The sequence below is a fragment of the Pyxicephalus adspersus genome, chromosome 4 (assembly GCF_032062135.1).
Source record: "Pyxicephalus adspersus chromosome 4, UCB_Pads_2.0, whole genome shotgun sequence".
In the NCBI taxonomy this organism is placed as follows: Eukaryota; Metazoa; Chordata; class Amphibia; order Anura; family Pyxicephalidae; genus Pyxicephalus; species Pyxicephalus adspersus.
The window spans coordinates 147,796,110-147,808,048 of NC_092861.1; the positions used below are offsets into that span (position 1 = coordinate 147,796,110).

At 42.5% G+C, this 11,939-nt stretch overlaps 1 protein-coding gene across 2 annotated transcripts in view; it reads left to right on the plus strand.

Moving 5' to 3' along the window:
* STUM (stum, mechanosensory transduction mediator homolog) overlaps nt 1-11,939 on the plus strand; it is a 49,680-nt gene that overhangs the window by 20,153 nt on the left and 17,588 nt on the right. For both annotated transcript variants that reach the window (XM_072409941.1, XM_072409942.1), the window contains exon 2: nt 10,169-10,348. In XM_072409941.1, coding sequence (XP_072266042.1) covers nt 10,169-10,348 — 180 coding nt within the window. The remainder of the gene's footprint in view (nt 1-10,168; nt 10,349-11,939) is intronic.

The window sequence follows — 11,939 nt, forward strand, 5'->3', positions numbered from 1 at the left end:
GGACTACATTGATGACATATGACTATGGTAGGGACATTAGATTGTGAGCTCCTTTGAGGGACAGTTAGTGACACGACTATGGACTTTGTACAGTGCTGCGTAATCTGATGGCGCTATATAAATACTGTGTAATAATAATAATAATAATAATAATAATACCTAAACCTGTGATACTTGCCTGTCCCCAGTTCCCTCACAGGGCACCGTCATCTTTTCCTTCATCTTTGTTTGGAGATGATCTTTGGCAATCTTGATTGGCCTGGGCATGGAGTTCATTCATTCTTGGCACATGCAGGGTAACCAGGGATTGCCAGGTATGCTGGCAACCAAAGCTGAGCTGCTTATGCCCAGCTTAGCTTTTTTGGAGCAGTAAGGCCGGTAAGAGGGATTATTGACTGTCCCTTTCTGCGATAATAAACTGCCTGATCCAACATTTAAAAAAATGCAACTTCTGCTTTAAATAGTTACTGCCTTCACCATGTGGGGGCAGCCTCTTTTCTTGCTTGTTCTTCACCAGGTAGCAAATTGTACATTATATATATCTGACTGCCTAAAGTACCTCCCGTTATTTTCTTTCTCATAGAGGAAGATCTTTTGTAGTCCAGCTAAAGAGAATTGGCAATGGCTGATCACACTGCTTTGGGTTTCAGTGCTGCACATTACTGGTATCATCCCTGCCCAATGTTCTTTTGCTAAACCATTCTCCCTACTCCCTGTTTATTCTACAACTACTTGTTCTGTTTCCCCAATATGCAAACTAGGAGGGATTTTAGATTCCAAAACTGCACAGGACAATTTTGATTTTCTGCTATGATCATCGATTTATTTGCACCTATTGAGCAGATATAACAAAACATGGACCATTCATTACCAGCAAATAACTTCCACACCTATGTGTCACATTCTTCCCTTTGCTGAGTGTTTTAGCGGATTGCATTGGGATCTCTGACACATCATTGACATAGCAGTATGGTGGCTCAGTGGTTAGCACTCCCTCCTTTGCAGCTCTGGGTCCCAGGTTTGAATCTCGGCCAGGACACTATCTGCATGGAGTTTGCAGGTTCTCCACAAAATTGTGTGGGTTTCCTCTGGGTACATTCCAAAAACATGCCGTTAGTTTCCCCCCAAAATGACCGTAGACGGTATTAAAGACATATGACTATAGTAGGGACATTAGATTGTGAGCCCATTTGAGGGACAGCTAGTGACATGGCTATGGACTTTGTACAGGGCTGTGTAATATGGTGGTGCTATATAAATACTGTGTAATAATAGACGTGGCCTTATGCACCCGGTTCCTGACAAGTGACACGTTCCCTTTATTGAGACAAATTCATCTCCTGCCATATGGCGAGATTGTGTCGTCCCCTCTGCTCTGAGCTAACAAGCCCCTCATGTCACCTCTCCAAGGAGCCCTGGGTGATGGCTGTAATTGGATACAGCCTGGTACAACTTTAATTAGGACTTCATTACATTGGGTGACTCTGACCTCTGTCTCTGCCCCCACCTCTAATATTTGGCACACATTAGAATTCATTTTCCCCGGCTGGTCACCGTTATTTTCCTTTTGGGTTGAACATTTCAATCTAGCGTGTCAGTCGTGGTGTGCGGGGGGATGCTGGGATGTGCCAACCCTCGCTGGGCACAGGCTGGAAATGGGCAGTCAGTCCGTGGGTAGAAGTCTGTTAGCTGGAACGTTGGCTTGGCATCCTGAGCTGCAATCTGTCAAATCTAAACTGGATGATGATCTTGGCTATTCCTGGATAGGCGCACGTCACATGACCAGAGCTCGGCTTCTTGCAGTTCCTTCCGTCCGCCTTGGATTGGTCTGTTTATTGGCTCAGGACCCCGGCACAGATGGGATGGCGTTTTTGTGCACAAAACTATAAATCGGAGGAACTAATTTAAACTGACTGCAGGCGCTGCTCATTGTAACACTTTCATTTGTTGTCATGAAAGAGGCCAGAGCTGAGGATAATGAGATCCTGCAAAATGCTAGTTTCCTCATTTTTTTAAATGCATCTTTATTATGGGGTCTATCATTGACCCCCTTTTTGGCATAGATGGAACCTAGTGAGCTTTAGCTGTCCTTATTGTGTTTTAAGCTTTAGGGCTATGTTCAGAATTGTTTCAGGAACAGCGGTTTCTGCACAGCTCCTGACAGCTGGAACCATGCCAGCCACTTAGTTGCCCGCACCATTGTCCTGGTTCCTAAAGGTCCAGCATTTGCACATTTTACAGGGGGTACTGAACTACTGAGGTTTGCTGGATCACCCAGATTCCCCGATGAAAGTGTATCCTTTCCAGGCTTGGAGAGCTTTAATAATTCAGGCTCATTACAGCACACTGAGGCACTATGGCCTCTTCTTCTCTATTGCTGCATGCACGTTTGTATGTCCATTATCGTGCCTTGGCAACCCTTTCAAAATGAATAGGTTGCCTAAAACCTGCTATACTGTCCCCGTTCCCTCTCAGGTTGCCGCCATATTTCTCCTTCCTTACTTCGTCTTTGCAATATCTGGCTATTGGATTGGCCAAACCAGGATGAGATTATTCAGTCCTGGCAAGTGCAGGGGAAGTATTGTTGGGTATTCGTTTTACCAGTTGCAGAGGCTGAAAGGGGCATCGCTCGTCCCATTCTGCAACAATGACCTGCCTGATCCAAAATTTAGTTCCACTCTTAATGCAATGCATGTTAGAACGTGACACAACCTGCATTAACGTGCATGCATTGCGCACAATTATGGCAACGTGCGAACATCGTTGTATCCTTATTGGCCCCATATAATTCTCCAAGAAAAGCCACATTTTATAATACAGAGGAGAAGAGTCCCCATTGAGTGTGGAAGCTGTACATTTAGGTTCTGCATGATGCGGAGGATGCGGGGAGGAGCAGATCTCCAGTTTATAACAAAAGCGAAGTTTTTAGCAGCTCCATCTCCCCTATTAACCAGTCAGATGTCTTCCATCAGATGAAACAAAAGAATTCGGATGCTAAGCTTAACCGTCCCGCCTCTGTTCCATTTTGTTCATCGATAGGTCCCTTTTGTACGCTGGTTCCTTACCATTTAACACCCTTTAGAAACAATAGACTTCCTTTCCGCTCCAGTAATCAGGCCGCTGTATTTCCCTGATGTGTAAACACCGAGAGGTCCATTTCCTTTTACAAGCCCGAATCATCTGCACTCTAATTTGTGTCTGGCCGGTCATTAGGGGTAATTGCAGTCATTAGAAGGCTAATTCTTAGAGGAAATAAGACTCTGCATCCTCCCAAGACCAATTGGAGGGAAACATTAGCAACAAAAAGTCTCCCAGTGCAGGGATCAACCAAGTGGACCTGTCACGTAACATTGACTGATCTCCCATTTGCAGTAAAAGCTGAACTGTTGTATCGTTAACCCATCTTCATATGAAGTGTCAGCCTCTTGTTTTAATATAGTAAGGAGCCTGTTGCTGTAGGGACTTTTCTTGCTATATAGGACAGTAGTGGTGACTCCCTGCAGGATGTCTAAATTACTTATTGTTAATAGGAAACCACAGATACAGGAATATGTGCAATCCAGAAAAGATCCAGTGCACTTTGTAATCAACACCAAGAAACCTTGGACACCCCACCCCTCTTCTCTATAATCTGTACAGGGATACTACCGATTAGGGTTGTGGCTATTACTCAGCTCCGCCACCATAGAGCACTGGAGTGTGAGAGCAGGAAGGTGTATGTTAAAGCAAAAATCCTTCACAAATCAATGTATTTGTCTTCAGCTGGGGTTTAAAGTGAGGCACCAAGGATACTGTTAGGGTTTCACCCCTGGTAGGTGATGCAGGATTGTCTGGGGAGCAGATTCTAAATGACTCCTGGTCTTCACCGGAGCACCCTGCAGGGGTTATGGGCCGGTAACCCTAGTGGCCACCTGGTTATTTTGCTGCAGGTATGTCACCAGGTCATACCCCCTAGGGATGAGCAGGCTTTGGTGAAGGGACTTCTGGCTAGCAGGTACAGGGCAAGCTGGGTCTAAAGCTGTGTACACACATACAGTTATAATTGTTGGAAGGATCTTTCACAAAGCTTTCCAACGACTAAGGACTGCACGATGCATGAACGAGTGCTCTACATACATCACCGTACTGCTCCATGCAGAGGGGAGGGGAAAACAATGGATTGGCACCCTGCTGCGCGCTTTCCCCCTTCCCTTGCATTAGGATCATTCGTCATCCATCATCTGTGGATCCACCAGGACAGTCGTTTGGACGATGGACGACGAGCGCTGTACACACCCCAGATTCTCGTCCAATATCGGCCCTGAGCCGATTATCGGTCGAGAGCTGTTGGATGTGTGCACGTAGCTTTAGCTGGGTACTAGCAGGCAGACTAGGCGGCAGGCAATAATCAAGGTCAGGGCAAGCAGTAGACGATAATCAGGACAGGTAGCAGGCAAAAATATAGGTCAGGACGAGCCAAGGTCAGTGCAGGTAGCAGACAATAATCAAGGTCAGAGTAGACAGAAGACAGGAAGCAAAATCAGGGTTGACGTGAGGTCAATACTTGAGAAATATATCAGGCAGTGTATTACTTGTTAGAGTAGCAGGAAACACGCTGAGGATCCAGCAACCTGTGGCTAGAAATGGAGAGGCCTAAATAGCCCTCATAGGTCTATATTGAGTACATGTGTGCGCATGTCCTTTGCACACATAGCCACATGCATCTGTTGCGTGCACATGCGCATAAAGCCCTGTGCAATGTCGCACCTGCATGAATAGGTGGACATCACTTTGAGCTACAGCTGAGGGTGCACTGTGGGCAAAGAGGGGGACACATGAATAGTAGTACTTTATATACTTGTAGTGACTCTTCAATAGAGTTAAAATTTGGCTAAGATTAAATCAGGAAATTTAACCGGATTCAGAAATTCTGAGCCAGAACGGGTCGTACTGCACCTGTAATGCACCTGTCAAGTATACTGGGGCTCGGCCAATCCAGCTGCTGGACAAGTGACATGTTCCAGGCGTTTGTTGCTGTCATCTGCTGGGCTAACATACCAATGGGCACAAGTTGCAAACCCAAAAGGCCATCTTTGTATCCAATCTGATCTACAAAAAAAGGAGAAATCCAAAAATATGGAGTTGTAGAATTAGGCGAGGGAAGGAAATCTGTTTCTGTGACAATTGTCTAAAAATGGGTATTTAGTTGTTTTTGGGGAGATTTCTTTTTATTTCCTTTATTTTTATTTTATATTTATTGTGTTTCCAGAACAGAAAGTGGAAAGTGGAAGCAAATCTCCCCAGCAGTGGGTTGATATACGCTTTCATTTTACCTTCCCCATTGACTCCAATGCAACTCTAAAAAAATACTGAAAGTCATCAAAATCCCCCAATTTTTCCCACAATTTTGGTAACATGAAAACTCTCCGCTTCACTCATCTCATTGTAGAAAAGCTTTCACTATAAAAACAACGTCTGTAGCCATAATACGGATTTCATAACACCCGGTTAGTAACATCATCGACATTCAGAACATCTCATGTGTGATGTGAGATACGACTTCCATACTTTGGCGTTTTCTGCGTCCCAATGGCTGGGAAGGGTTTATATGATTTACTGCTCAGTCTGGCGGATTTTCTCTCTTTCAGCATTTAGTCTGCCAATTCATTTGCAGTAATTAATTTGTACGAGCGGATTTGTAATGCAAAGCGATTCTGACTAATTGAATTAGTCGGTGTTTTGCCCACAAAAACTGCGTCCTCAAACCGTAACGAAGCCGACCCTGTGAAAGATTCTTGTTAGATTTCAATAAAGTGGAGCTCTAACTAAAGGCACAGAGGGGATGTGAAGAGGGGAAATGGAAGGTTTGGAATTCTTGTCAGTCTCTTTTGTGTAATACACATTGTAGGTTGAAGCAAAACTGAACTTGTAGAAGGAACAAGTCCTGTACGGAGACGAGTATTTTATTCACAATTACATCTCCTTTATTTTAACATTTCCACAAAAACAATAGAATAATTCAGAGACCAGATGATTTACTGCAAAATAAAATTTTGCAATAGTAATGTAATACAACTGAGACTAAGATGGACAGATTGACTTGGGTATGAAGAGGAACAGTCCCTCCAAATCAGGGGCAGATGGGAGGTATGAAGAGGGACAGTCCCTCCAAATTAGGGGCAGATGGGGGGTGGGAAGAGGGACAGTCCCTCCAAATCAGGGGCAGATGGGGGGTAGGAAGAGGGACAGTCCTTCCAAATCAGGGGCAGTTGGGAGGTATGAAGAGAGACAGTCCCTCCAAATCAGGGGCAGATGGGGGGTAGGAAGAGGGATAGTCCCTCCGAATCAGGGGCAGATGGGGGGTAGGAAGAGGGACAGTCCTTCCAAATCAGGGGCAGTTGGGAGGTATTAAGAGAGACAGTCCCTCCATATCAGGGGCAGATAGGGGGTAGGAAGAGGGACAGTCCCTCCAAATCAGGGGCAGATGGGGGGTAGGAAGAGGGATAGCCCCTCCGAATCAGGGGCAGATGGGGGGTAGGAAGAGGGATAGTCCCTCCGAATCAGGGGCAGATGGGGGGTATGAAGAAGGACAGTCCCTCCAAATTAGTTCACAAACAACAACAACCATCATCAACCATGTTCCTCCACCATGATTGCCCTACTCCAGCCTTTCCCAACCAAGGTTCCCCATTGGTGTGAGTTGCTGGTAAAGAAGTGACCACAAATGATCTCTCACTTACCATCATGGTCCTGGTACCATTATTACCCAGCATGGGACCAGTGTGGCCCTTCTTCTTTTCTCTCATTGATAAGTAAGTGGCTTCTTTTTCAATTATCCAGTTGTCCAATTATCTTTTTTAGCCATCTGTGAGACAAATTCCTTCCACCGACCCCTTGTGTAAGGGGATGCTACACCAACCACCAATGTAAGGGGCAATATTCCCATTAATAAGCAATTTTTATCACAAAACACCAGTTAAGAGGTCCTTTTCTTACTGATCATTAAAATAAGGCTTCATCCCCACCTCAGCCTCAAAAAGTGTAATGGAGCTTTGCTTTGCTCTTAGCCACCGATAAAAGGGGGCATTTCCCTGCTTTCCAGCAATGCCAGAGTGCCTCTGTTCTCCAAGCAGCAATGTAGGGGGGGAACATATATGCTGATTACCCATTATTCCTCAATATAGGGGGCATTTATTTAGGGATCACCAATGCAATGGGGCAGCTATCCACTAATTACCAACGTAAGGGGGCAATGGCAAATGTAGTCAATAGCGGGCCCTGCGCAAAACTGACTTGAGGCCCCTGGTTGTACTGCCTTGGAGCCCCTTGTGGCCAAGAAGGGCCCTTCGGCAACAACACACTTTACACCTCCCTATCTCCATCCCTGAAAAGGGGGCTCTCCTACACAAATGAGGAATGAAATCTGATTGGTTGAGAAAGAATAACTTTGTAACACTCTCATCTTTAATATAACAAAAAACAAATTAAAGCTGGGAGTCTCCTAACAGATCTGTGTCCCGGAATTTTCCATTTCTCTTTGTCTAGCTTGTTTACAAAGCAGTTTGCATAAATGAGATGACTTAATGATCTCGTACATCTGTCGGCGAGGCTCAGACAAAATTGACTCTCATAAAGGTAATTTATTAGACTAATTGAAGTAAATTATTTCTGTTGATTTGGAAAAGCGGTGATGTGACTTTCACTCACACAAGCTGAAATGAGAGGAAATCAATAATTTCTGACATTGATATCTCAGCAGGATAATTACCTTTGTTCCATTAGCAGTTAACAGATATGTAAATTAAATATAAAAAGTTTTACATAGGCGTGATCATGTCAATGTCAATTCAAAAGAAATTTTTTAATCTTTTATTAAATATTAATTAGTGATCCTGCCATGAAGGTCCTTGTTCAGACACCTCCTGTTATAGGGTGACAACACTCTGTCCCTGTCCAATTGTGCTCATCTTTTCACATGGGCACCAGATGGACACTTCCAACAGGGATTGCAAGTGATGGTTTCCATGTATACCAACCAGGCTTGGTCCATTGTTGGGATTAGGAGTCTAAAGCAAAAGCAGAATATGATGTTACCTTTTATTGACATTTCCATTTTGAATATCTTGGGCATAATAATATATAAAAAGGAATATAGTATATGTAAGAGTCTAATACAGTGCTAAACACAACCCCCCTATCTCATTAGGTAGTTTTGCAATGCAACCTGGAGCTGTTCCTTACAGTACCTTTCTCCACCACAAGATGTCCCCAGTTTTCTTATTTGAAATCTGAAGGCTGCAAGTACTGAGCATGATAGACCCGCCCCCAAGGAAGCATATCCAGGGCACCATGTACTTACAAATGATGGTGAAGTTGCATAAAGCACTGATAATGTCACCACATTAGTGCTAATCTCTAGATCATTAGGGATCACCCACCACCAGGCTAGGATGGAAGACAACCCAGAAATTGATACCGGGATTAATATAACCCCATACAGATGTATATGCCATTTCTCAGAATAAAGATTTGAGATCTGACCGTATAACACATCTCATGGTAGCACTCTGTCTACAAACATCACGTCTACATATATATTATTCATAGAGATATTATTCTCTTCTCTAGAATCCTCTCCATGTAAGCGTGTAATATGAGAAATGTCACGCCACTTGTAAAAGGCATTTAGGGACATGAGAAAAAAAAAAAAAAAACACGAAGGTCAGATGCACATTTGTGTGCCAGAATTAAAATGTAACTCTGGGGAAAAAAAAAGACATCATATATACTCAAATATAAACCGATCCAAAAATAAACCAATGTACTTATTTTTACCTGAAATTACAAGAAAATCCTTGAAGTCAAGTAAAAACCTGGGGAACACAATGAGTCCATCACTGCTAACATTCAAAGCAATAATCTATAGAAATGCCAATAAAATTTATGTGAATAAATATATCCATGATGTGGAAAAACCACATGGGCTCAGTCTGGTCTGTATCTCTTTATTCCCCGTTTTACAAATTAAAGTATTTTGTACTTTTGCTCTTAAATGATATTTTGCATGTTATCATTGCCTGCCAGCAAATGGTGCTGTATCCTCATGTAAAGTGTGTAACAAGATCATGTCTCTTGTCTCTGGAAGCAAGAGATTGTCACACACTTTACACGAGGACATAGCACCATCTACTGGTGTGACCTGAGTATAAAACAAGATTTCTTTCTTTTCTTTCAAGGTTCTGGTATTTTCAGGGGTAAATTCTCAATATATACTTGATTACAGGATATATAGCATAGGAGTACAGGTGCGCCAAGCATTTGCTTTGATTCTTGTAAATCCAATTATAAACTTAGGAATGCAACTAAAAACTGAGAATCAGCTTCCATGTTTACCAGGGTTAGAAAGAAGCAGGGAGAGACTGGCAGGATCACCAGGTATTTGCCACCCATAATGAAAAAAAAAGAACTACAAATAAAAGGGCCCCATACAAGGGTTCCTTTAAGCAGATAAATAAATTTACATAATTTTACTCCTAAATGTAATAATTTTTTTAATAAAATTGGAAAGATTATACCCCGTTCCACGTTTTTTTTGCTCTCTAGGGAAATCCCCCCTTTATTTTTCCTGTTGACCATAAACAGAAAAATTCAACATTTCTTTTTTGTCATCAGGGCTATTGAAGAGAAATTCCTCCATCTGGTTCAGGCACAGCTTCATGGGATGCAAATTCTGTTTTTGTTTTAGAGATTTTCTTTAATTTCCTGTTGCCTTTTTGGGCAGGAAATGAAGAAAAATCTCCTTGGCAGCCTGCACCTTTCCCTGTTCTATACAAAAATGGTAAAACAATAAATAGAATGATGTATGGGTTCTAAAAGGCACCAAGATAGGTGGGTAGGTGGGGTTTCCTGGATGTGCTGATTGGCTGTATTGTTCCTTTTGGGTCTAAAAAAGAAAAAAAAAGTTGTGTCGCTTCTAACTAAATGAAATTTGATTCATTTAGACTTCATCTGGGAATTTCTGTATAAAATAAAAAAAAATCCATCCATATCAACTAATGCCCCATCTGGTATATTAATGAATAGTTGATTTCCTCCATGATCTCCCAGTCTCCTCCATTAGGCGGCGCTGTTTTTTTGTTTTTCCTGTGGTGTCGCCCCCATCTGACCTTTCTCTGCCTTCCTCTTTCAGGGACGTTTGTATCGGCGTTCACCGTGCTGTGCGGAGCCAGGACAGACCTCCCCGACCGGCACATATGCTGCGTCTTCTGGCTGAATATTGCCGCCGCCCTCATCCAGATCCTCACAGCCATCGTCATGGTCGGTTGGATCATGAGCATATTTTGGGGAATGGACATGGTGATCCTGGCAAGTGAGTGCCTTCACTATTCAACCAATTTGATTGCAAATGATTTGTATTTATGTCCAGCCAGTCCTGAGATTCACAAAATCCTGCCAGCTTGGTGACCAGACATTTCCCTGCTGCATTAAAGTAACACAGACAGGTCAGCTTCCCGCCCCCTGCCTGTGATTGGACAGGGAAGGAGCAGCAATAGACTGATAAAGTCAGCTCTCTGCTCCTGTCAGCACACGAATACGGATCACTTGATCCCAGTCCCAATCCAAATTCAGGAATTTACACTTTTTGCAGCCTTCTAGTTAACTTTTTTATAAATCAGCATCAGGAGCTTTAATGTTTTATATACTTTCTATATTCAGTACTTAAAGTACATTAAATTCCCTTCCTGTTAAGGAAATATAACATTTCATAGAAGAATATTTTTTATTTATCATTGCCGACACAAAACATAAACCAAGGCTTCCTCAGCTCCTGTAACTGTTCTATGAAATGCCAGGGAGATCAGATTACACAGCCTGCAGAGGGAATAAAACAAGAAGGATACAAATCCTTGCTCTTTCCTAGGAGATATTGCCTGTTAACCAGTTATACACAAGAAGCAATAAAGTTGCATGGTTTGCAAATAATGTTTTATAAATCCTATAATGTTCCTATAATGTCCAATACTATGCATCCTATATCTTTTCTTTGGAAAATAAAGATTGGATGCTTATAATTTAAAAAGATTTATTATTGTAAAATAAAAAAGACCAAAAAATCAGATCTCAGATGGAAGTTTGTCAGATTATTGTCAAAAATACTCATTTTTTTCCTGCAGCCCTGCAGCCCTGCAATGTTTAATACAATTACAGTGTCAAAAAAACACAGTGTTAAAAAAAAAAAACTTTTTATAATGAAAACAATCCACAAAACTGTTTATAATAAAAACAGGAGCAGCGTAATTACCCAAGCTTCCTTCCTTGTGGTCAATGACTACAATGCTTGCTTTAGTCCATGACGTGTATGATGCTGGTCCTTATATAGCGAAGAACTGGCCAATGGGAGGAATGTCTGTGACATCATCCTGCCATTTGAGTCTTTAGGGCACTGCGAGGACCCCTCCAATATGCAGCCAATGAGAAGTTCCAATATCACCGGTAATATAACCACTAAAATTGAACCTTCCAGCTCTACAACATGGGTAAATTGTTAGGCAAATAAGCCTCTTTTTTTTAAATACTATTGAGGGATGTGAGAAGGGTGAGGTTGGGGAGGGGTGAGGGGTAATGTATTTTTAATAGAGGGAGTCTTGAGCAAAAAGGAAATTTAACCCATTCTCATACAGCTCCTCAAAAGGAAAGTGGAATGGTGGACAGAATTTTCTTTAACTGGTCCTGAATGTCAGGCACCTATATTTTCCAAACTGATCAGATGTCCTTGGAGATTCGGAACTGGTCAGATTCCCATAATGCTCTTTTGTTGTCATTAAAGATGGAACCCATCAGACAAGCCATTCTCGACCAGTTCTGAGGAACGTTTTGGGTTCTTTCAAAGGTTTCTTGGGCTTCCTTGAGCTGTAGATGCTTGGCCTCCCATTTGCTGGTTGCCTTGCGCCAACAGGCTG